Source organism: Artemia franciscana, chromosome 16 (genome assembly GCF_032884065.1).
Source record: "Artemia franciscana chromosome 16, ASM3288406v1, whole genome shotgun sequence".
NCBI classification, from domain to species: Eukaryota; Metazoa; Arthropoda; class Branchiopoda; order Anostraca; family Artemiidae; genus Artemia; species Artemia franciscana.
The window spans coordinates 18,688,083-18,714,514 of NC_088878.1; the positions used below are offsets into that span (position 1 = coordinate 18,688,083).

The 26,432-nt window shown below is 33.4% G+C and overlaps 2 protein-coding genes across 4 annotated transcripts in view; both read right to left on the reverse strand.

The window, feature by feature from the left end:
- Positions 1-3,077, reverse strand: part of LOC136037171 (solute carrier family 2, facilitated glucose transporter member 1-like) — a gene marked incomplete at its 3' end in the record, with an annotated part of 47,631 nt that extends 44,554 nt beyond the window's left edge. The window contains 1 exon segment of the mRNA XM_065719713.1: positions 2,887-3,077. Within this exon segment, the coding sequence (XP_065575785.1) occupies positions 2,887-2,937 (51 nt within the window).
- Positions 2,979-26,432, reverse strand: part of LOC136037175 (equilibrative nucleoside transporter 3-like) — a 103,827-nt gene continuing 80,373 nt past the window's right edge. For all 3 annotated transcript variants that reach the window (XM_065719721.1, XM_065719722.1, XM_065719720.1), the window contains 3 exons: positions 19,851-19,932; positions 14,455-14,573; positions 2,979-3,110 (listed from right to left, as the gene is read on the reverse strand). In XM_065719721.1, the coding sequence (XP_065575793.1) occupies positions 3,002-3,110; positions 14,455-14,573; positions 19,851-19,932 (310 nt within the window). In that variant the 3' untranslated portion in view covers positions 2,979-3,001. The remainder of the gene's footprint in view (positions 3,111-14,454; positions 14,574-19,850; positions 19,933-26,432) is intronic.

Below are 26,432 nucleotides of genomic sequence, written 5' to 3' on the forward strand. Positions count from 1 at the left end.
TTCAGCAGTTTTATTGGGGGGGGGGGGTAGAGGGATCCATATCCGGATAGTCAAGGGGCATGAGCTGTATAATAACTTCCTTTATATTACTGGGGGACAACTGATCCCAATGCCCACCCCCCCCAACAAAATGACGCCCATTTGGAGGGGAGCTTATGAAAAAAAATCAAGGATTTAGTCCAAAGCGCATCAATACGTATATAGAATAGATGGTGTTAAGAAATACACAGAAACAAGACAGCTTATACAGATTTTATTATTAGGAAACCTAAGGAAACTGTGGATAGGTTGACCCCACAACCAAATCTTAAGTAGAAAGGAAGGCACAATGTACCTGGTTTGAGCAGGAATTACGCAAGGGTTTTCAATGCATGAAAATACACAAAAATACAGATGATTATAGGGTGTATGTGGCCTTTCCAATATCATCCCCTACCTTAACCCCCTTTTTGGGCAGTGTATCTCTTTACATTAGACTGACAAAAGTTTTAAATTAGCAATACCATACATTTTCTCATGAATTGAAAGTAAACAGCACAAATCTTAGTTTAACAGCCTCATAGAATATGAGGAAGAAAATAACTGTACAAAAAAGTCCTACATGAAAGGGGGAAGTGGCTTTTATTAATCTGACTAGAGAAAGAAATATTGACCTAAGGACACTGAAAAGTAAAAATTTCAGAAATTTTAAATAATAAGATCACGAATATAATTAAAGTCCACATAGTTTTGCATTTTTATTGCCAATCAATCAGTTTTACTGTGCATTAAAAGAGACAAAACACAAAAAGTGTTTGTCTGAAAAATTTGAATTCAATCGAGATGCCAAAATTATTTTGCTGACACCAAAACCCAATCATATACCCACGGAAGGGAGAAATGAAGGGGGAGAGAGGAGTCATGAAACCTGAATTTGTGCTTGCAGGGGGGGGAGGGGATTTTTTTTGAAGCTTCCATTAAAATTTAATCGAATTTAAATACAATAAAAGGACTTACAGAACCTGACGTTTAAATTAAATTTGCAATCCTCAAATATATAATTCGGGATTTTTTTTTTGTAAAAAATTCAAATAAACGTGAAGTAAGCAATAAAAGGATGAGTCGGAAAAACATATTAGGGGGGGGGGTCTACCTCTCCCCCTCTTGGATACGGCTTTTGCTTTGATATATCCTTAAGACATTTGCTATAATAAATTCTCAATTTTCGATTATTTTGTGCTGAAAAGAACGATGAATAACGTTCGGTATTTCGTGAAATTTTTTTGGAATTTCAGATATTTTTGAATATTTCGGAAACCAAAATATTAAACAAGACCACAAAATAAAGAAAACAATAAGTACGTCTTAAGAACCAGCGGGACAAACTAAAAAGCGTTTTAACCTAAAACTGACTATTTCGATTTATTTTCAATTACTTTAACTTACATTGACTACTAGATGTCTAAAAAAAAAGTATGGAAAAACAATGAATAAAATGTTCTTAATCATTTTTAACAATTTTACCATTTTAATCATTAAATTATACTAAAATGCGCATTAATGATTTCTAGAGATTTTAATAGGCATTTAACAATTTCTTCCTTGATGATTTTAGGACGGAAGAGAAAAAATATCAGTTAAATAAAGTCATTTAACAATGTCAATTGACTTCAAAGTCAATGGGCAAGTCATGTCAACAGTCAATGAAATTAATTAGCATCGTATAACGACAATTGAATTCCCATAGACGACATATTACTCTCTCCCTCTCTCTTAACAGTTGATCGCACAAAAAAATCGCCTGAGACTAAAACAGCAGAAACGTGTGACTATTTTTTAGCTCGGGCGGCCGGGCCATCTATTTTTGGAATTTGATCTCGTTGTTATTTTGGTAACAATAAAATTGACGAGTAAACAGGAATTTAATTTTACTGACGTTATATATGATATTTTATGTGAAGTTCGATTTTATATGACTTTTAGTTCCATTAGGACAGGGCCACTTGCTGACAAGCCAACTTATGCATCGACCATTTGCGCACACCTTTTGGAAATGATAATCTGAAATGTAGATCCCTGTTGTCATTTTTTTTGTAGGAGGCCCTTCAGAATAAGTGTAGCACTAACCATCCAGAGATGACAGATATACTAAAGCATGAGTGGGAGTCATTTGTCACTTTAATGTTTGTATCTAAAAGATCTAAACTCTTGGCAGCCATGACAATAAACACAAAGAAATGAATTAGTTTATAATTATCTATTCTAGTTTTATATATATTTTATATTTTTTTTTCTAAACTGACGACTCCTTGTTAGATACGGGCGAAATATTTGTTTTATTTTTGTTGTTTTCTTCGTTTTTATTTACTGGACCTAGACCTGTTTTGTCGTATTCAAATTCATTTCTCTGTGTTTTTTAATGTTGGTATGTTCCAATCTTGGATGAAAACGTACAATCTTTCCATTAAACAAAGAAATTGAAAAAAAAAAAAAATTTACGGATTATTTTGTTCTAGTCAATTCAAATCCAAAAGTCAGACGGCCTGACCGACATTCACCTTAGGCGTCACCACTTTTAAGCAGGCAAGACCCTTCGACAAAAAAGTTTAAAATGCAGACCCTAGAGTAGAGGCAGAATTGCCTGAAAACTGTAAATAAATGAAACCAAATCACCAAACCCGAGGGCACAGCGAAAAGATACTGTGCCACATACTCTATAGCAAGAGCAGAAGCAGATGATGTATTCCCTAAAACCTTTCAAAAAAGTGCCATAAAAGTCCCGAACAAAGAACAATGCCGGTTTATTGACAAGAAGTCAACACGGCAGAGGTAGCAAACTAATTTACAAAAAAAACAACAGAAAAATGGTGAAAAAACAACAACAGAAGAATAGTGAAAACAACTCACCGTTCCAAGGACAACCTCACCCGTGTATCGAGGAGGAAGTTTGGCAGCCATTCCATATTGGTATTTTGATAAATTCCTCCGGTCATATTTAATATCACCACCGATGCCAATGTTGTTACAAGAATGTATACTTTGCTGTGTCAACAAATATAAGTATAATCGTTCCTGTGAATACCAGTATCATCACTGTTATACAGATAGTTACCCGTTTAGTCACGCTTCCCCTAGAAAGAAGAGATTATGGTACTGATATAGAACTCTAACTAGCACACCTATAAGAAATTGATGTCCTGGAATTTAATTCCGGTGACAAGATTTTCAAAAACGTTTCCATAATAATCTAAACAAGAAGAAGAGACATGAAATTACTATTTCCCCTGACGGTAGAAATAATTATGGCCTAAATCAGCCAACCAATGATTACCAGTGACAACCAATATTATTGTTGTTATTTCGTCAACCGTCAATATGAGTTTAGCATTTATCCAAAAACTACTGTTGCATTGAACACGAGTACCACGATTGAAACGCTAATAATAACCCTAATGATCAAGTTTCCACTAGTAGAAATTATGGTATTAATAAAAAATACTGCCCTGTCTATTGAAAATTAATATTTTCCTTATGGTCGAAATGCATACATTTTAAAAATAAAACAGAAATTCGAAACGTGGAACGTGATATAAAAGTGAGAAAGCGAAAAAAGATAAATAAATATTAAGTATAAGTAAATATAATTATAAGTAAACATATAAATAAACATACTTATGAATTAAATTTAATCTAATATAATTATAAATAAAATATATAAAGATCCTACTGAGGTATTACTGGCGCATAGGGTTTCGAATTAACGTTACAGTTGCTAGGTGTTTTTTTTTACAGGGACAAGTAGCAAGCTTGTCGCCCAACCTTGCTGCAGCGGGGATTGAGCCCGGGGGCTCAGCATTAGAAAGTACATCAATCCACTGTACTACCTCCCCCTCTTGGATACGGCTTTTGCTTTGATATATCCTCAAGACATTTGCTATAATAAATTCTCAATTTTCGATTATTTTGTGCTGAAACGAACGATGAATAACGTACGGTATTTCGTGAAAATTTTTTGGAATTTCGGATATTTTTGAATATTTCAGAAACCAAAATATTAAACAAGACCACAAAATAAAGAAAACAATAAGTACGTCTTGAGAACCAGCGGGACAAACTAAAAAGCGTTTTAACCTAAAACTTTAACTATTTTGATTTATTTTCAATTACTTTAACTTACATTGACTACCATATGTCTAAAAAAAAAGTACGGAAAAACATCAAAGCAAAAGCTATATCCAAGAGGGGGAGGTATGTACAGTGCATTGATGTACTTTCTAATGCTGAAACAATAAATATAAATAATTAAATAAAAAAAACAAGTTTTTTTCAACTGAAAGTAAGGAGCGATATTAAAACTTAAAACGAACAGAAATTACTTCGTATATGAAAGGGGCTGCTTCCTCATCAACGCCCCGCTCTTTACGCTAAAGTTTGACTCTTTCTCTCAACTCTTCTTTTTAAAACATGCCTAGGTGCCCTCCAAATTTTTTGGTCACTTAAAAAGGGCACTAGAACTTTTCATTTCCGTTAGAATGAGCCCTCTCGCAACATTCTAGGACAACTGGGTCGATACGATCAACCCTGAAAAAATAACAAAAAAAAAAACAAACAAACAAACAAACAAACGAATAAACTCGCATTCGTGATCTGCCTTCTGGCAAAAAATACAAGATTCCACATTTTTGTAGATAGGAGCTTGAAACTTCTACAGTAGGGTTCTCTGATACGCTGAATCTGATGGTGTAATTTTCGTTAAGATTCTATGACTTTTAAGGGGTGTTTCCCCCTATTTTCTAAAATATCACAAATTTTCTCAGGCTCTTAACTTTTGATGCGTAAGACTAAACTTGATGAAACTTATATATTTAAAATCAGCATTAAAATGCAATTCTTTTGATGTAGCTATTGGTATCAAAATTCCATTTTTTAGAGTTTTGGTTCCTATTGAGCCGGGTCACTCCTTACTACAGTACTTTGCCACAAACTGTTTGATTGGTAAAACTGAAAGCTTCTGATGCCTTTTTCTCCGTTACTATACGGTTTTAGGTCTTATCTTTCTTTTTTCTTTTCTTTATTTATCTTTTTTTCGTTTCAGGGCCACCTTGCATTAAGTTAATGTTCATCGAACCGGTGACTGATACACAAATAAATAGTGTTTTTTTTATAGGAACTGAAGAATTAATTAGATTTCATCTGGCCCTGATAATACTCCGACTTAGAAATCCAGTTTATACTTCCATTATTTATTCCTTGATAAACTTATTGACCTTTCCTATCATTATATTATATTCCCAAGGGCAGTCAAGTTTGCTCGAATAATCATTCTAAATGAAGGTTGGCCAAGAATTATTCCAGCTATCTATCGGTTGATATCTCTGTTGCAGGTGTTTGGTAAAACCTTAGAAAAGGTGATGCATTATTATTTCTTAAGATTTTCAATTCCGTTTTTGAACAAATCATTCCACTGAGCAATCTTGCTCATATCATTTGTCTTGTCTGTATATTTTGTTCATTTCTGCTCGTCAGCTTTCTTTATTCTACTTCATTCTTTATTGACCCTACAGTGGCTAGCTCAAATGATATATTGGACAAGACCTTCAGGGTTTGGTATGTTACCCGTAAGAAAGTGCCACCACGGCTGGTCCACCCAACACTTCTCTAGTTACGACAGTGATTAATTATTAGTTTTAGTTACTGTTTTGTTACTCTTGATGCAAAAAAACTTCCTTGAGCCAGAAAGTGGGTTTATAATTGTTAAATAAATAATAAATTTAAATTTGATAACTTTTTAACCTGTAGTTCAGTGGCATTTATTTTCTAATTAAATAGGTTAATTTTAATTTTTTTAAATTAATTAGTTTAGCAAGTATTTGTTTGATTTAGCTAAGCTGACTGCTCCGTTTTGAATGCTAGAAAATAGACTTGGAAATATGGCAATAGAAAAAATATGAAGTAGATAAGGTAGCTGTCAGTATATATCCATCAATAATCCAATTATTCAAAATTATTCAATTATTCAAAAAGAAAAGAAAACACATAACAACAATAATAATAAAGATCCTAGAAGCGAACTTGTTAAGGACCAAAACAACAAAAATTGTAAATGAAAAAGAGAGAGAGAAGAAAAAAAAAATCTCAATCCAATCCCATCCAAAATCTTCACCAATCTCAATCACCATTTGACATTAAAGCATAGCTGGCGAATTTCGCTCCACTGATTTAAATTTACTGCCAATAAAAATTAGGGACATGGGTACGTTCTTTTTTTTCTTCGTACTTGATTATATAGAGACACTGATGGGTAATCTGCATACTGCAATATTTCTGACCCTGCAGTAACTGGGATTCAATTCCGAGCCCCATTTTGCCAAACAAAGAGGAATCCACTCTGCGATTTTAGGAGGAAAATCTATTTCGTCTCTCAAGAAAACACATACAAACAACCAATACCATCTAGCCTACTCAGATGGCACCCACGTAAGTTATAAACAATAACCAAACTAGATGGCTATAGCAATATTTAGTATAAATAAAATTTATGCTAAACCATGAATTTTTTCATAAAAGCCTATAGCAAATGCTACTCGTCTTATAATAACTTTTAAATAATTAAGAATAAATGACGTATATAAAATAGCATAAAAAAGTAATTTAAAACATAAGCTTTATCATAAGAAAAATTTTAATTGAATTGTTTTTGTAATAATTTCTTTTTAAAATTATGGTTTGATTTTGTGTTACATTGGTTTATTTGACGTCCCGAATCGAGCCAGAAATAAAACTTTCAGTTTAGATCCAAGCAAACTTTGGGTTAAAATAAATGCGAATAAGCATAATAAGTAAAAATATGTAAGTAAGATATATATATATATATATATATATATATATATATATATATATATATATATATATATATATATATATATATATATATATATATATATATATATATATATATATATATATATATATATATATATAGTACCGGCATTCAGAACGCGGCAACAGGCGTCTATTATGGACTCTTATTGTTGCTTATCTTCTCCCCACAGATAATTATAATTTGAGACATTTTGCTGTCTTTTCATGTGTAGTCTTTTCAAAGATATTTGATCATTAAATCAAGTCTGATTTCTAACAACGATACCTACTAAGCTTCAAGATTTCTGTTTTCTTTTTTTAATGTTTTTAAATTGTTTTAATCTCTTGCTAAAATATATACATGAATTTTTAACATTAACAAATTTTTGTTCTTTATGCAATTTAATATCTTTTCATACAAAGTCTATTCATAGATATTTGATTATTGAAGCTAGTCTGATTTTTAACAACGTTAATAGGCTACTAAGCTTCTAACTTTTGATTTTCTTTTTTAACATTTTTGGATTGTTGTAATCCATTGCCAAAATAGAGAATCATCCTTTGTAATAATTAAATAAAATAAAACAAGTTTTTTTTAACTGCAAGTAAGGAGCGATATTAAAACTTAAAACGAGCAGAAATTATTCCGTATACGAAAGGGATTGTCCCCTCCTCAACACCTCACTCTTTACACTAAAGTTTTTTCATTGTTTTAAAAAGTTAAGTTGTGACAAAGAGTCAAACTTTAGCGTAAAGAGCAGGGCACTGAGGAGGGAGTTGCCCCTTCCATATACGGAATAATTACCTAAAGGACAGTTTCCCGTGTCGTAGTTACAGGTGTGGCAGTGAAAAGGTTGGCAACTGTCCAACAAAAGTTGGATAATTGGCAACCCTGTATGGCTCTGGTGAGAATTGAATGGTGGGTGCATTTGGGATTTTGTTTGGTGGGGGGGGGGTCCATAAAACACATATAGATTCTTTTTTATACATTTTTGTTGTGTTTTTATGAGTGTTGAGCATTTCGCTACTTGAGGACTGTTGGTGCTTTAAGAAGCTGGCACCTTGAATTTCGGCTTTCCAGTTGATTAGATTCTTTAATTAACATTAAGCTGGCTTAATGTTACGGTTCATTTGTAAATGAACCGGCCCTGGGGTAGAACAGCGATGGAAAACAGTTTGAAACCAAGCATGTTATTCAATAATTCCCATTCAAAAGCTGAGCTGAAGATAGTGCGATGAACAGAAGGAAGTTGAACTATTTCTATCCGTTGTCAGGGAAATTTTGGAATAAGTTAAGAGATACAATCTAACAACTAAGGAACCAACATACGAATTATATCTTTGGTGATGTATTGACTAAGATCAGTAGTTACTAATCTCAATCCCGATTAAATAAAAAAAATATATGAAAGGGACTGTCCCCTCCTCAACACCCTGCTCTTTACGCTAAAGTTTCTTATTGTTTTAAAAAATAAAGTTGTGAGAAAAAGTAAAACCTTAGTGTAACGAGCAGGGCGTTGAGGAGAAGACAGCCACTTTCATGTGCAGAATCATTTCTCTTTGTTTTAAGTTTTAGTGTCGCTTCTTACTTTCAGTTATAAGAACTTGTTTTTTTTTTTATTGAATTTCTGAACTTTTTTGAACTAATGCAGGTTTTAACAAGTACTTTTTTTCACAAAATGGCTTTCTCAAAGTTTTTATCGGACGATTTTGAGAAAAACGGGTGGGAGAGGCTGCCTAGTGGTCCTCAAATTTTTTGGGTAACTTAAAAGGGTCACTAGAACTTTTAAGTTATTTACGAACGTTTTTATTAGTAATACATATACATAACTTACAAATCAACTCACGTAGCGAACTTCTGTATTCGTATATTTTGTTACGTATATGGGGGGGGGGTCGCCCCCTCGTCAGTACCTCACTCTTTACACTAAAGCAAAAATCTTTTTCCAATTCTTTAGGAATAACCCCTGAATCACAAAAACCGTTTAATTAGAATAATTAGCTATTTGAAATTACTAAAAATACTTTAGCGCAAAGGGCGAGGTATCAAGGAGGGGAGGAACCCGCTCATATACGTAAAGATTTCTCTTCGCTTTAACTTTTAATGTTGAAAGTTTAGACTTGAAAAAATTGTTTTGTTTAATTTCTGAAAGTTTTTGAATTAATACAGGTTTTAATTTTGGTTCACCGTACACGAATAATTAAAACAAAATTTGCTTAATAATTGTATTTTTATGGCTTAAGGGGCTACTCAGAGTTTTGATCTGCCGATTTTGAGGAAACTAGGGCGGAGGAGGGGGCCTAGTTACCCTCCAATCTTTTTTATTGCTTAAAAAGGTCACCAGAACTTTCAATTTTATTGACGAACGTTTTTATTTGTAATTAAATAAGAAAAAAACAAGTTTTTTTAACTAAAAGTAAGGAGCGACATTAAACTTAAAACGAGCAGAAATTACCCCGTATATGAAAGGGGCTGTTTCCTCTTCAACGCCCTGCTCTTTGTGCTAAAGTTTGACTCTGCCTCTTAACTCTACTTCTTAAAACAGTAAAAACTTTAGCGTAAAGAGCAGGGCTTTGAAGAGGGAACAGCCCCTTACATATACGGGGTAATTTCTGCTCGTTTTAAGTTTTACTGTCACTCCTTACTTTCAGTTAAAAAAAAACTTGTTATTCTTTTATTTAATTTCTGAACGCTTTTTAGTTAATCCATGTTTTGATTTCGGCTCTCAGCAGACGAATAATTAAAGCGAAATTTGCATATTTATTTATTTGGCTAATTGTCATTCACATAGTTTTGATCGAATGATTTTGAGAAAAAGGATGGAGGAGGGGGCCCAGTTGCCCTCTAATTTTTGGGTACGTAAAAGGGCAACTAGAACTTTTAATTTTTTTTTTTACGAAAGTTTTTATTAGTAGAAGATATACGTAACTTACAAATTAGCTTACGTAACAAACTTCAATATACGGTTATTTTTACTGCGTATATGAAAGGGTTCGCCCACTCGTCAATACCTCGCTCTTTACACTAAAGCTTAAATTTTGTCCCCTGAATCACAAAGGCCGTAGAATAAATAGTTGATATTACCAAAAATACTTTAGCGTAAAGAGTGAGGTATTAGGAGAAGGTGAACCCCTTATATGCGTAATATTTTCTGTTCGTTTTAAGTTTTAGTGCTACTCCTTACTTTGAGTTGAAAAAACTTTTTCATATTTATGTTGTCGTTGCTTTTTTTAAATAATGCTGGAAAATGATGCGCCCCCATCATGGAAATCTTCTTCCCCATGACAAATTCCTCCATGTAAAGTTTCCCCCACATAACCCCCTCTTCTCAACCCCTCCTCCTAACCAAAAAATCCCCCTGAAAACGTCTGTACACTGCCCAATAACCATTGCTATATACAAACACTGGTCAAAGTTTGTAACTTGCAGCCCCTCCCACGGGGACTGTGAGGGAGTTAGCCGTCCCCAAAGACGGCTACGCGGAATAAAATGGCTATATCAGAACTTTGATCTGACGACTTTGGGAAAAAAAAGAGCATGGGAGGGGGCTTAGGTGCCCTCCAATTTTTTTGGTTACTTAAAAAGGGCACTAAAACTTTTCATTTCCGTTCGAATGAGCCCTCTTGCAAAAGTTAGGACCACTCGGTCGATACGATCACCCCTGGGAAAAAGAAAACAAAAACAAAAACAAACAAACAAACAAATAAACACGCATCCGTGACTTGTCTTCTGGCAAAAAATACAAAATTCCAAATTTTTGTAGATAGGAGCTTGGAACTTATACATTAGGATTCTCTGATATGCTGAATCTGATGGTTTCATTTTCGTTAAGATTCTATGACTTTTAGGGAGTCTTTCCCCCTGTTTTCTAAAATAGGGCAAATTTTCTCAGGCTCGTATCTTTTGATGGGTAAGACTAAACTTGATGAAACTTATATATTCAAAATCAGCATTAAAATGCAATTTTTTAGATGTAGCTATTGGTATCAAAATTCCGTTTTTTAAAGTTTTGGTTACTATTGAGCCAGGTCGCTCCTTACTACAGTTCGTTACCACGACCTGTTTGATAAATATACGTAACTTACAAATTAACTTACGTAACGAACTTCTATATTCATATTTTTATCACGTATATGAGGAGATTCGCCTCCTCGTCAATACCTCACTCTTGACGCTAAAGTTTGAATTTCGTTTCTATTCTATAAGAATGACCCATGAATATCAAAATCCGTTTAATTGGAATAAATAGCTGTTTTGAAATTACTAAAATTACTTTAGCGTAAAGAGTAAAGTATTGAAGAGTGGATAGACCACCTCATATACGTAATAATTTCTGTTTGTTTTAAGTTTTTATGTTGTTCCTTACTTTCAGTTGAAAAAAAAACTTTTTTTTTAATTTAATTTCTCTTTTTTTAAATAATGCTGGAAAATCTAGCGCCCCCTTCATGGAAGATCTCTTCACCCATGATAAATTCCTCCCTGGAACGATACTCTCACGTAACCCCCTCGCCTGACCCCCTATCACCAGAAAAAATCCCCTTGAAAATGTCAGTATACTTCCCAACACCCAACAATATATGTAAACAATGGAAAATATTCATAACTTGCAGCCCTTCCCCCAGGAGCTCTGGGGGATTATTTGGTCCTCAGAGACATAGTTACTGATTTTTCATCAATGTTGAGCAAAATAACTATCTAAAAACTTTGATCCGGTGACTTTGGAAAAAAATGAGCGTATAAATGGGCCTAGTTGCCCTCTAATGTTTTTTGTTACTTGAAAAAGGTGCTAGAACGTTTAATTTCCGTACACGTGAGTCTTCCCGCGACATTCTAGGACCACTAGGTCGATACGATCACCCCTGGAAAAAAACAACAACAAATAAACACGCATCCGTGATCTTTCTTCCGGCAAAATTCTAATGACTTTTAGGGTGTTTCCCCTTTTTTTCAAAAATTAGGCACATTTTCTCAGGCTTATAACTTTTGATGAGTAAGATCTTATTTAAATTATATATTTAAAGTCAGCATTAAAATTCCATTCTTTTGATGTATATACTGATATCGATTCCACAATTCCACATTTTCAAACAGTTCGTGGTAACGAACTGTAGTAAGGAGCGACCCGGCTCAATAGTACCCAAAACTCTAAAAAATAGAGTTTTGATACCAATAGCTACATCAAAAGAATCGCATTTTAATACTGATTTTAAATATGCAAATTTCATCAAGTTTAGTCTTACCCATTAGAGGTTACGAGAAAATTTGCCTTATTATAGAAAATAGGGGGAAACATCCCCTGAAAGTCATAGAATCTTAACAAAAATCACACCATCAGATTCAGCGTATCAGAGAACCCTATTGTAGAAGTTTCAAGCTCCTATCTACAAAAAATGTGGAATTTTTCTGTTTTGCTAGAAGGCAGATCACGGATGCGTGTTTATTTGTTTGTTTGTTTTTTTCCCAGGGGTGATTGTGTCGACCCAGTAGTCCTAGAATCTTGCAAGAGGGCTCACTCTAACGGAAATGAAAATTTCTAGTGCCATTTTTGAGTGACCAAAAAATTGGAAGGCACTTAAGCCCCCTCCCACGCTAATTATTTCTCCAAAGTCACCGGATTAAAATTCTGAGATAGCCATTTTATTCAACGTAGTCGAAAAACTTTATAGCTATGTTTTTGGGGACGACTTACTCCCCCACAGTCCCCGTGGGAGGGCCTACAAGTTACAAACTTTGACCAGTGTTTACATATAGTAATGGTTATTTGGAAGTGTACAGACGTTTTCAGGGGGTTTCTTTGGTTGGGGGGGGGGGTTGAGAAGAGGGGGATATGTTGGGAGAAATTTCCTTGGAGGAATTTATCATATACGTAATAAAAACACGAGAATACAGAAGTTCTTTACGTAATCTAATTTATAAGTTGCGTATATCTTTTTACTAAGAAAAACATTCGTAAAAAATTAAAAGTTCTAGTTGCTTTTCTAAGTAACCAAAACACCGGAGGGCAACTAGGCCTGCTCCCCCACTCCTTTTTTCTCAAAATCATTCAATCATAACTATGAGAAAGCCATTTAGCCAAAAAAAAATATACAAATTTTCGTTTTAATTATTCATCTGCGGAGAGCCAAAATCAAAACATGCATTGATTCGAAAACGTTCAGAAATTAAATTTAAAAAAAACAAGTTTTTTAATGGAAAGTAAAGAGCGACATTAAAACTTAAAACGAACAGAAATTACTGTTCTATTCTTTACTATGTTTGTTTGTTCGTTTATTTTCTTACTGTACTCCGTTTTTCGTTTGCCAAAAATCCATGTGCATTTTTTTTATAAAGTCTCTAATAAATGAGCAAGGGCGTAAGCTGGATTTATGTTCGGGTGGACTGAATTTTTTCAGGATGGGTTGAAAAAACATTACAAATACATCATTAATTTTTTATATACATTTTTCTTACCTTTTTGTCCACTTTTTGGTGATGGGGATGGGGTCAAATCTGGTAAATTCTCCTCCTTTGGATATGGCCTTGTAAATGAGTGAACCCTACTGTACCTTACAGCATTTTATCAGAGAATGCTATTGTAGAGGTTTCAAGCTCCTGTCTGAATTAAATAAAAAAAAAACAAGTTTTTTTAACGGAAAGTATGGAGCGACATTAAAACTTAAAACGAACAGAAATTACTTCGTATCTGAAAGGGGTTGCTTCCTCATCAACGCCCCGCTCTTTACCCTAAAGTTTTTTACTGTTTTAAAAAGTAGAGTTAAGAGAAAGAGTCACTTCTTCTTTAAAAAAAAAAACTTCTTTAAAAAAAACATCACTTAATCTGTTCGGTGTCATAAGTTTTTGTTGTTTTTATTGTCGATTTTGCACCCACACTTCTTTTTCAAATTTGGGGCCTGCTGAAACAAAAACAAAATAATAGCGTGTGGACATCTTTCTAATTAAAATTTGAATTCCGATTTTTCTTATTTTTAAAGACACATGGTTGCATAAATTTTCCATTAGCTACTTCATATACATAAATTTCATTCTCACCGTCCTATATTGTTTTATAAGATTCGATACCTTAAAAAGTATTTTACCAGTCTCAACGTGTCAAACATGGACATGGGTCCGACAATGAAATTTGATTGAAAAGACAGTGAAACTGAGTCGGCAAGGTTTTCAATCGTGGGTTGCACCTCATGGAACTCCCATAGACACCAAATTAAAAAATGACATTTCTTTTGAGAAATATAAATTTGAAAAATGACAAAGTTCTTGATTTTTTTTTAATTCTGACCAACAATCTAGGCTTTAAGACTTTTCTAAGCTACTTCTAATCATTTTTTTATGAATATGATAAACGACTAACTGACAGGAAACAAAAATATTTGTCCATTTTACACAACATATTTGGTATTTAACCCATAAAGTCAAGGACAGGTAAGAAATTTACATATCCTCGTTTTTTTTTTGGGGGGGGGGCATAGGACCTTGCAGTCGCTCAACTTTGAAAAGTATCCTTTTAAAAATAAGGCTTAAAAATCTGTTCAAAATTTAATTAGCAATCTACGCTTTAAGACTTTTTTTCACACTACGTCTAATATTTTTTTTGTTGAACAAGATGAACAGCTTACCCAAAGGAAACAACCAAATTCATCCATTGTAGAGCCATGTTTGGTATTTGGCTCAACAAGGTAAGTAGAAGGAAGAAATTGTGAAGATACTCTGATCCTTCTAATTTATTGACAAAATACTGCAAGAAAATACAAAAATTAGAAACTCTGAATCAAGAATGTGAGGAATGTCCTATTTTATTTATGAGGGGGTTACTTTCATTATTTTCCACCGGATCATTATATTTCTAGGAGGATTATATAAAATAGACTTATTTATATTCAATATATATATATATATATATATATATATATATATATATATATATATATATATATATATATATATATATATATATTGGGTTACTATATATTTATATATTACTAGCTGTTGGGGTGGCGCTTCGCGCCACCCCAACACCTAGTTGGTGGGGGCGCTTCGCGCCCCCCCCCAAGCCCCCCCGCGCGCGTAAGTCGTTACGCGCCATAATAGTTACGCGCCATTGTAGTTGTGTCCCTATGTCCCACCTGTGAATATGGTCGTCATTTATAATCCCTGTGTCCCGGTCGTCATTTGTATCCCGGTGTCCCGGTCTGTATATACATTCGTTTTTAGTTGTTTTTCTCCTTTATTTTTTTCCTTTTTTTTTCTTTTTTAGCTTATTTAGATTTTTAGATTTTTTAGTTTTTTTATTAGTTTTTAGTTTTTTTTTCTTTTTAGTTTTTTTGTCCCGGTCGTCATTTATATCCCCCTGTTTCCCCCGGTGTCCCCGTTGTAGTTGTGTCCCTGTGTCCCGGTCGTCATTTATATTCCCTGTGTCCCGGTCGTCATTTGTATCCCGGTGTACCGGTCTGTATATACATTCGTTTTTTAGTTTTGTTTTTCTCCTTTATTTTTTTCCTTTTTTTTTCTTTTTTAGTTTATTTAGATTTTTAGATTTTTTAGTTTTTTTATTAGTTTTTAGTTTTTTTTTCTTTTTAGTTTTTTTGTATCCCCCTGTTTCCCCCGGTGTCCCCGTTGTAGTTGTGTCCCTGTGTCCCGGTCGTCATTTATATTCCCTGTGTCCCGGTCGTCATTTGTATCCCGGTGTACCGGTCTGTATATACATTCGTTTTTTAGTTTTGTTTTTCTCCTTTATTTTTTTCCTTTTTTTTTCTTTTTTAGTTTATTTAGATTTTTAGATTTTTTAGTTTTTTATTAGTTTTTAGTTTTTTTTTCTTTTTAGTTTTTTTGTAGTTTTTAACTTCTTTTTAGTTTTGTTAATTTTTTTTTTTACTTATGTCCTGGTCGTCATTTATACTCCCTGTGTCCCGGTGCTTTGTTGATTGCTAATCGAACATTCCTTTTGTCCTGGTCGCTTTCTCTTTGAGTGTCGTCATTTATTTTTTTCTTTTTTATTTCTTTTAGTTTTTACCTTTTTTAGTTTTTTTTAGTTTTTTAGATGAAAATTTTTTTAGTTTTTTCCTTTTTTTCTTTTTAGTTTTTTATTGGTTTTTACCTTTATGTTAGCTTATTTTTCAGTTTTTTCCTTTTTTTTTAGTTTTTTTTTATTTTTTATTTTTTTTAGTTTTTTACCTTTTTTTAGTTTTTTTAGTTTTTTTAGTTTTTTTAGTTTTTTAGCTTTTTTACTTTTTTTATTAGTTTTTAGTTTTTTTGTAGTTTTTGCCTTTTTTTAGTTTTTTCAGTTTTTTTTTTAGTTTTTTATTGGTTTTTACCTTTATTTTAGCTTATTTTTCAGTTTTTTCCTTTTTTTTAGTTTTTTTTAGTTTTTAGTTTTTTAGTTTTTTACCTTTTTTTAGTTTTTTTAGTTTTTTTAGTTTTTTAGCTTTTTTATTTTTTTTATTAGTTTTTAGTTTTTTTGTAGTTTTTGCCTTTTTTTAGTTTTTTTAGTTTTTTAGCTTTTTTATTAGTTTTTAGTTTTTTTTGTAGTTTTTGCCTTTTTTTAGTTTTTTTAGTTTTTTAGCTTTTTTATTTTTTTTAATAGTTTTTAGTTTTTTTTGTAGTTTTTGCCTTTTTTTAGTTTTTTCAGTTTTGATGTCACCTGATCCAGTTTTTTCAGGTGACGTCACCTGATCCACGATCCACAGATCCACAGACAACTTATTTTTATATATATAGATAGTTTTTTTTTTTTTTACTTATGTCCTGGTCGTCATTTATACTCCCTGTGTCCCGGTGCTTTGTTGATTGCTAATCGAACATTCCTTTTGTCCTGGTCGCTTTCTCTTTGAGTTTCGTCATTTATTTTTTTCTTTTTTAGTTCTTTTAGTTTTTACCTTTTTTAGTTTTTTTTAGTTTTTTAGATGAAAATTTTTTTAGTTTTTTCCTTTTTTTCTTTTTAGTTTTTTATTGGTTTTTACCTTTATTTTAGCTTATTTTTCAGTTTTTTCCTTTTTTTTAGTTTTTTTTTATTTTTTATTTTTTTTAGTTTTTTACCTTTTTTTAGTTTTTTTAGTTTTTTTAGTTTTTTAGCTTTTTTACTTTTTTTATTAGTTTTTAGTTTTTTTTTGTAGTTTTTGCCTTTTTTTTAGTTTTTTCAGTTTTTTTTTTAGTTTTTTATTGGTTTTTACCTTTATTTTAGCTTATTTTTCAGTTTTTTCCTTTTTTTTTAGTTTTTTTTTAGTTTTTAGTGTTTTTCGTTTTTTACCTTTTTTTTAGTTTTTTTAGTTTTTTTAGTTTTTTAGCTTTTTTATTTTTTTTATTAGTTTTTAGTTCTTTTTGTAGTTTTTGCCTTTTTTTAGTTTTTTTAGTTTTTTAGCTTTTTTATTAGTTTTTAGTTTTTTTTGTAGTTTTTGCCTTTTTTTAGTTTTTTTAGTTTTTTAAGCTTTTTTATTTTTTTTATTAGTTTTTAGTTTTTTTTGTAGTTTTTGCCTTTTTTAGTTTTTTCAGTTTTTACGTCACCTGATCCAGTTTTTTCAGGTGACGTCACCTGATCCATCCACAGACAGACAGACAACTTATTTTTATATATATAGATTGGGTAGCTATATATAATGAAAAAAGAAATCACCAATGCAACAGCAAAAACACGTAAAAAAAAGAAAAAAAGGAGTTAGAAGGAGAAAAGGAAGACTGTTTTCCTAAATTAGCAATTAATATAGATCAGTACTTGAATGATGCCTTAACCCTACTCCTCCATACAATTACATAGGTCAAACAGCATAGCCATACACAATCAACCATAAATAATAATCTATGGACAGGCAGTCGTGTCGTAAGTGAGTATAATTCGTCATTTACAAAATATTAAAAACAGTAAAAAAAGAAAACAAATAATTCATAATCAGGAGAATATACACTTGCCTATAGAGTTTTGGCACTTTAAATTCCCTACCCAGGCAAGTGGCGTGCCTACCATAAATCCCCTATGATATCCCCGTGTTAGGTATTACCCCCAAAATATATGCCTATGAAAAAAAAATGTAGAACATATATATATATATATATATATATATATATATATATATATATATATATATATATATATATATATATATATATATATATATATATATAAATATATATATATATATATATATATATATATATATATATATATATATATATATATATATATATATATATATATATATATATATATATATATATATTGACTTGATGAAAATGATCCATTAATATTTGAACTTGCATACAATTTTTATTAAATTTCCTGATATATATAATCTGATAATTATCAGATATCCTGATGATGTCTAATTCTATCATATTATAAACCTTAAAAAATTAGATGAGTTACCGAGCAATTCGTAGATCGGAAGTAAATCAACGTTTATTGGGTAACTAGGCAATTTTAGTACACAGCAGCAACAGCCAGGTCAATTCAGGGCTAAATTTTTACGAAGTATTAAATGAAAAAAAAGAAGCTTTTTTTAAATGCAAGTAAGGAGCAACATAAAAACTAAAAACGAACAAAAATTATTCCGTATATGAAAGGGTTGCCCCCCCTCAACGCCTTGCTCTTTACGCTAAAGTTGACTGTTCCTCACAACCCTACTTTTTAAAACAATACAAAAATTAGGGTAAAGAGCTAGGCGTTGAGGAGGGGGCAGCCCCTTTCATATACAGAATAATTTCTGTTCGCTTTAAGTTTTAATGTTGCACTATACTTGCAGTTAGAGATATTTTTTTATGTTATTTCTGAACGTTTTTGAATTTATGCATGTTTTGACTTTGGCTTACCGCATATGAATGATCAAAACAAAATTAGTATATTAAGTTTTTTTGGTTAAATGACTTTCTCAATGTTTTGATCGGACGATTTTGATAAAAGAAAAAAGGGTTTGGCGGGAGGCCTAGCTGCCCTCCAATTTCTGGCTATTTAAAAAGGCAGCTAGAGCTTTCAATTTTGTTATGAAAATTTTTATTAGTAATAAATATACGTAACTTACAAATTAGCTTATGTAACAAACTTCGATATTTTTATTACTTATATGAGTGGGTTCACCCCTCATCAACACCTCACTCTTTACACTAAAGCCTGAACTTTGTCCCAATTCTTTAAGAATAACCGCCAAATTACAAAGGCCGTAGAATAAATAGTTGAAATTACTAAAAATACTTTAGCACAAAGAGCGAGGTATTGCGAAAGAAAAAGTCCCCCAGAAAACGTCTCAATACTTCCCAATAACCATTACCATATGTGAACACTGGCCAAAGTTTGTAACTCACAGCCCCTTCCCCGGGGCTGTGGGGGATTAAGTAGTCCGAAAGACTTAATTATTAGGTTTCACGACTATTCTGAACAAAATGGCTATCTCAAAATTTTGATCTGGTGATTTTAGAAAGAATGAGCGTGGGAGGGTCAGTAGGCACCCTCCAATTTTTTGGTCACTTAAAAAGGGTACTAGAACATATAATTTCCGTTACAATAAACTCTCGTGTGCCGTTCTAGGATCACTGGGTCGACACATTCACCCCTGAGAAAAAAACAATAAAAAAGAACACGCATCCGTGATCTGTCTTCTGGCAAAAAAAAAACAACACAAAATTCCATATTTTTGTGGATGAGAGCTTGAAAATTCTACAGTAGGTTTTTGTGATACGCTGAATCTGACAGTTTGATTAGCATTAAGATTCTTTGACTTTTAAGGGGTGTTTTTCCCTGTTTTCTAAAATAGGGCAGATCTTCTCAGGCTCGTAAATTTTGATGGGTAAGACTAAACCTTGATGAAATTTATATATATAAAATCAGCATAAAAATGGGGTTCTTTGATGTAACTATTGGTATCAAAATTCTATTTTTTTTTTTAGCGTCGGTCACTATTGAGCCGAGTCGCTCCTTACTACAGTTTGTTACCACGAAATATTTCGTTATGCCATTCTAGTGCCATTCTAGGATCATTGGGTTGACACATTTTTTTTTAAACTGAAAAATTATATAAGAAAATAAACTTACTTCCTTGGCCATAATAAACATATTCCACGGCATAACTATACCGACACCTAGCAAGATGAAAAAAATATAGACTATGTTCCACCTGAAATAAAAAAATGAGAAAGTCCTTTGACAAAATACCAAAGCCTCTAAAGAGGAGATTAAAGACCATTAAAGAGACATCAAGTGAGGCTAAAAATATTCCTATTCAAGAAGAGATAAATTTCTTGTTTGCTGCAATCCCCGAGGTTTGCTTCAACCTCCTGTATACTCAAACGGAAAGCTCAACAACCAGATTTTACAAATTCCGAATTCTCAGAGGCCAATATAAATTTTCAATTAATTAAAACAGTTCTTTGGGAAGGGGGAGGGGAGAATCCATGAGATCCATACAATCTCATGGACAAATTATAGACGTAGATTGCAACTATTTGAGTAGTCTGGCCTACTATAAGGATTTGGTTTCATATTCCTGAAATAAGGACGAGAAAATAAAGACGTATACAAATCTGGCAATTAACGAAAAAAAAACTGAGCTTCGAAAATTAGCCCCCACCCCTCCTTGACACAGAGGGAAAACTGGTTACTTTCTTTGAAGTATAACTTAAAGTCGTCACTTTTTAAGCATCTTTCACAGCAAAATCTAAACTACTTTTTATCAGTTTTGCTAATTCAACTACTAAATTTGTATTTACATTAAATTATATAATATTAAATAACAAATTAATATTGTTTACCAAATTTGGTTGTTTAGAGATTTTACTTATTTAAATTATGGGACTTAGATTTGTATATATTTGTCTTAAGCACTCTAATCACCGTATTTTGTGTACTAAATCTCTTTACTAAGATGTTTACCGCCTGAACTGAAACAATCACTTGACACGGCATTAGTTGATGTTAATAGTATTCTGAGGCGTCTGAAGGTGACAAATCAGCATAGGCAAAGAGCATTAAAAAGATTTAGAGGAAATGAGTTCGTCTCAAAGAAAAATAAAAATCAACACCATTGAGCACTACCCAGGTACTTCATAAGCCCATTGTATGAACCAAAGAGTATGGGTAATCTATAAGAGTGCTGGCGCTAGTGTCGAAACTAAAAATTACCGACACCCTCTAGGCTTGTATATTTCTTGGCACCCTTTCAATTTAATAATAAAGCAAAATTAGTGTAGCTGGAAATATTAATATAACAGTAAGTGGCAATCTTGCTGTAGTATTTATCTCAGTTTCTAAAAAAAATGAAACAAAAATGCAAAGCTTGGAAAAACACCTGAAACCCTGCACGCTAGATGACGGTGGTGATTTTTTTTATGAGACTAGCACAAGTCTACAACAATGGCTTCAGTTTACGGAAATTTACGGGAAAGTAAAGAATTTTCCAGTACCTAGGTTGAGCAAAGTTGTCATTTTTCCATTTTTTTTCAATGAAAATACAAAAAAAAGGTTTTTTTCAATGAAAATACCCCCAAAAAGGATATTTTGAAAATCCCAGGGGAAAACAAAAAATTAAGAAGGCGATGGGCCCTCCTCCCAATTGACGTTACTAGTTTACACTCTTAGAAGTCATCCACACTCTTTGAAATGAACCATAGAATAACTGTACGCAAGAAACGAAGACTGGTCTTGTTTTGGCTAGTTAAAAAGCAGTACCATTACCACGATTTCAATTTACTCGGTTAAAGCAGCCACCGTTTCGCCGGTTGCTTCAATGTCTGGCTAATTTTCTAGGTATGCCTTGAAATGTTATTGGCAAGTTTACGTTTTATAGAGAAGAGGCGATGAGGAAGCATTTAAAGAAAATAGAAACTTCATAGGAATTATTAAAGAGAGAAAGCTTTGGACAAATTGGGGTGGGACAGGTGCATCCGGTGTTGTTTTTGCCTCAGGTAACTTGTTGCTACAATATATTGTTAGTTATAGGTTGTAGGAAGTAATTGTACAGTATAATAAGCCCAATTAGAAATATATTTTTGTATTTTCTTAATCTCCCTTTTTGCTTTTTTTTATGTTAGGTCAAAAATAAAAGACCAGCCTTAGTCAAAGGACACTGGAAGCATATTTGAGGACACTTTTTTTCTTCTTCTATTTCAGCTAGCCTATGTGCAGTCGGCTAACCTAGCTTGTAGCACATCCAATATTTGTGGATGATTTTTTCTTCTTCTTTCTTCTTAGCTAGCTTGTGTCAGGCAGCTAACTTAACCTAGAGCAAATAAGATATTTTTGGACATATTTTCCTTTTTCTTCTTTTTTAGCTACCTTATGGACATCCTGCTAACCTAGCATGTAGTACACATCATATATTTGTGGACGCTTTTTTCTTCTTCTTCCTTTTTCGCTAGCTTGTGTGCTGCTAGATAACCTGGGCCTGCAACAAATTAGATATTTTTGCATACATTTTTCTTTTTCTTCCTTCTTAGCTAGCCTGTGTAGAGCCGGCTAGCCGGGCCTGTAGCCCATCAGATATTCTTAGGAACTATATTTTTATTCTTTTTTGGATAGCCTATGGGCTGGGGGATAAGCTAGCCTGCAGTATTTCGAATATTTATGAACACCTTCTTCTTTTTCCTTTTTAGCTAGCCTACGAGCTGTAAGCTAACAGATATTTGTGGACATTTTTGTCTTGGTCTTCTTCATTTTTAGCTAGCCATTTTTAACTATTTTGTAAACCATTTTGAATTGAAATCAAGCAGCCTAGTTGTGAGCATCAAGCCATGGCTAATTGTAGAAAAAGCCGAGACAAATGATCTCAGTGAGTGAGAGGCAAATCTGGCATAAGCCCTTTTTAGGACTGTGTAAAGATGATGTCAGTTCATGTAAGTATATCAAATTCACTCGTTTAAAATCTTCTTTGATGACAAAATCCTGATCAAACCCCTGATAATCCTAATAGAACTCCTGGACAACTGGTCTTGCTTGAGTCACAGTCTAAGAATGAGTCTTCCTGATCAGATGGGGTTGTCTGTCGTCGCCCAGACATGCCAACTGAAGGCCACAGGATACCTTTGTTTCAAAGTAACTCTGATTCAAGACCCAGGATGGAAAAATGGCGTGGCTGCTAGATTAAATCTCAGTGGTCAATCTGATACGATCAAAGCTGATTTTGACCAATTGGTGGCTTTCGTCGTCATGGCTGTCGATGGAATAATTCATGGCCTGAACTTGTCTCCGGCAAAACGAATGATAATAACATCATGAAATCGACCGTAACTATAGGAATTGACATATCAGCTTGTGTCTAATACAAATTGGGTCCGAAAAGTGCTACAAATCATCCAAAGAACGTGTAAGTGCACTTCATGATAAGAAAGTGATATAATTTTCCTAATCAAAAAATTAACTTTTCAGCAATTCCTTTTTAGGTAGCGGTACGTGTTTCGCTGACGGTTTCGTTGGGTGTTTCAGTCGGATATTAAAATTAGACAGTGATATTGTTTGCACGAAATTTGTTTGCATTGTTTGCACAATGTGTGAACTTTTCATTGGTATATTCTCATGGATCAATAGTAGAATGAATTTAAACCATCATTGGTCAAAGTCAAAACCGTGCTTTTAGGTAACAAAAAGAAAGAAAAAAAAAATTAGGAAACTGAAAAAAAATCGGAAAATTAGAACACTGAGAGAGCTAGAAAGATTGCTATTACATATAAAAACTTAACAAACGGAATATTCAAAAAAAAAGGAAACAGAAAGTGATAACATAGCATCTAAATCGTTGCACTCTTAAAGGGGAACTAGAACTATACATTTCAAGTCAAATGAGCCTCTCCCAAAGTTCACAGAACCACCTCTTCCACAAAAAAATTAAATAACCCTGGGGATTAGCTTACAACCCTTACCCCCAGACTCTGGGGGATTCTGCCCACCCCAAAGGCCTTATTATAAGCTCTTTGGACTATTTTTGAACAAATGGCTATCTGAAAATTTTTATCGGATGCATTTGTGGTACATAAGACGTAGGGTGGGGGGCTGCCACTGATCGCTTTTACTCTTAAATAGGAAATTAGAACATCTGATTATTCCAGTCCAACAGACCACTCTGGAGATTATTCGACCACCCTTTCCATAAAAATCTTATATGCCCTCGGGGAATAACTTAAGAACCTTGCGCATGGACATAGTTTCCAGACTTTTCAACTACGCTGAAAAAATGGCAATCTCAAAATTTCGATTAGAAGTGTTTTGGGAATTGATCGGTGGTGGGGGCTAGTTGCCCTTCAAGTGCTTTTGACTTTTAAAAAGGCCCTTTTTGTTTCCAATCACATGAGCCTTTTTTGGACTGTCTACGACAACAAATGGTCATTAAGAAATTTCCATCATAAGCCTTTTGGAAAAATACAAGGTGTGTGCGTGTGTGTGTGGGTGTGCTGGGGGGGTATTTGCCCTCCAATCACTTTGAATCTTAAAGAGGGTACTAAAACTTTTGATTACCAATCCAATAAGCCCCCTTCGAAGTTTACATGACCACCCTTTCTTTAAAAAACCTGATATTCCCCCAGGGCATAACTTACAATCCTGGCCCTGAGGGCTGTGGGAAGGTTGTCATCCTCAAAGGCATATTTTGGACTACGCTGAAAAAAATGGCTATCTCAAAATTTTGATTGGATGTGTTTGGGATGCGTTTGGACGTGGGAAGGAGGTTAGTTTCCCTCCAATCACTTTCAAATATTAAAAGAGTCACTAGCCCCTTCAATTTCCAATCAAATGAACCTTTTTTGAAGTTTTTACAACAACAAACGGTCATCTCAATATTTATATCAGATGCATTTCGGAAAAATAGGTGTGGGGGTATCCCCCCTCCAACCCCTCTAAATCTTATAAATGGCTTTAGAACTTCTGATTACCAGTCCAATGAGCCCCCTCTGAAGTTATACGATCACCCTTTCTATATAAACCGTATATGACCCCAGGGCATAACTGAACACCCTTGCCCTGATGGCTGTGGAGGGAGGGTGTCATTCTCAAAGACATAAATACCGGACCTTTAAACTAAGGTGAACACAATAGTAATATCAAAATTTCGATTGGATGTGTTTGGGAAATGGTGGGCGTGGAAGGGGGGTTAGTTGACCTAAAATTACTTTCTACTATTAAAAAGGGTCTAGCCATTTGAAATTCCAATCAAACGAGCACTTTTTGAAATTTCTATGACAACTTCTTCGATACGAAGTGCCCTAGTCTAAAACAAACGAAAAAAAAGTAAATAAAAAAAAAAAAAAAATGAATTGTCCATATTACTCTATATTACTCTATACCATACTACTATACCATATTACTATTACCATATTACATATTACACCATATTACTCTATACTTAGACAGCACTATTGCGCTGCATATAATAATCATACGACTTAGTTTTTTGCTCTTTTTAGGCTCTTAATATGGCTCTTTACCTTACGTTGAGAACCTTCCTTCCTCCCTACTATTCCACCACCATTCCTCCCTGGCACCCCACCTCCCTGTCACTGTCCTTCGCGCTTAAAAATGGATTAAAGTCCGTAAAACGAAATGAACCTCAAACGATGAACCTCAATACAAAATAAAAAGCCACCTCCGTGGATGAACTGTGGGTGACTTTGTCTGCGCGTAACTAGGAAATATCCTGTAGCACTTTTCCTGTAGCCTCCCCACCCCCTAAAAAATCAAAAGTTACACTAACTACAGGGGTAAAAATACAAAAAATGTCAATAAGGCAGCCCATCTCTCCCCCTAAAAAATTGTATTCACTCCTATCAAGAAGCAGGCGCGTGGCTTTGATTTTCTTTTCTTCATGGTTGCTTTTTTGAAAGAAAGCCTTAAAGTTTATTTGGATTATGTCACAATAAAACAATTCGCAATTTGCATAATTATCCCGCCATGCCATTTTTTATGAGTAATAAACCAAACTGTTCCTGGTTCCTGGCCAATGTCTTTTTATTTTGCTAGCAGAAAACTGCTCGTTTTCTAGCATAAATCATATTAACCAAAGCAATCAAAGACGAAAATGGGTGTTTGTCGATTTTTACAGAGAAACTAAATACATTTATTTTCCTCTTAAAAAGAATGCCGTAATTTCATTTATATTAAATTAAAATGAGTGTTTTTACTGAAAGTAAGGAGCAACATCAAAACTTAAAACGAATAGAAATTAGTACTTTCATGAGGAGGTTGCCCTCTCCTTGATACCTCGCTCTTCACACCAAAGTTATTTTTAGAACATTTAAAAAAGACTATTATTCTAATTAAAACGCCCGTGTGTTTCAGTGGTAGTTCTTAAAGAGCTGGGCCAAAAAGTAAAACTTTAGCGTAAAGATCTAGGTATTGAGGAGAAGGTTGCCCCCTTCATATAAGCAATAATTCCTGTTCTTCTTAAGTTTTGATGTTTCTCCTTACTTTCAGCTGAGAATTCCTTCTCCCTACGGACAATCCCTCCATGAAAAGTAATTCCCACGTAAAATACACCCCCCCCCCACGCCAAGCGATAAAAATTCATCTCAGATAATTTAATCCTAGCTGAACATTCCCAGAGAAAAATTCTTGCAGACAGTTCCAGGTGAAAATTTATTCTTAGTGCACTTTCATTCGAAAAGATTGTTTTTAAAATCTTGCCAGGAATCCCCT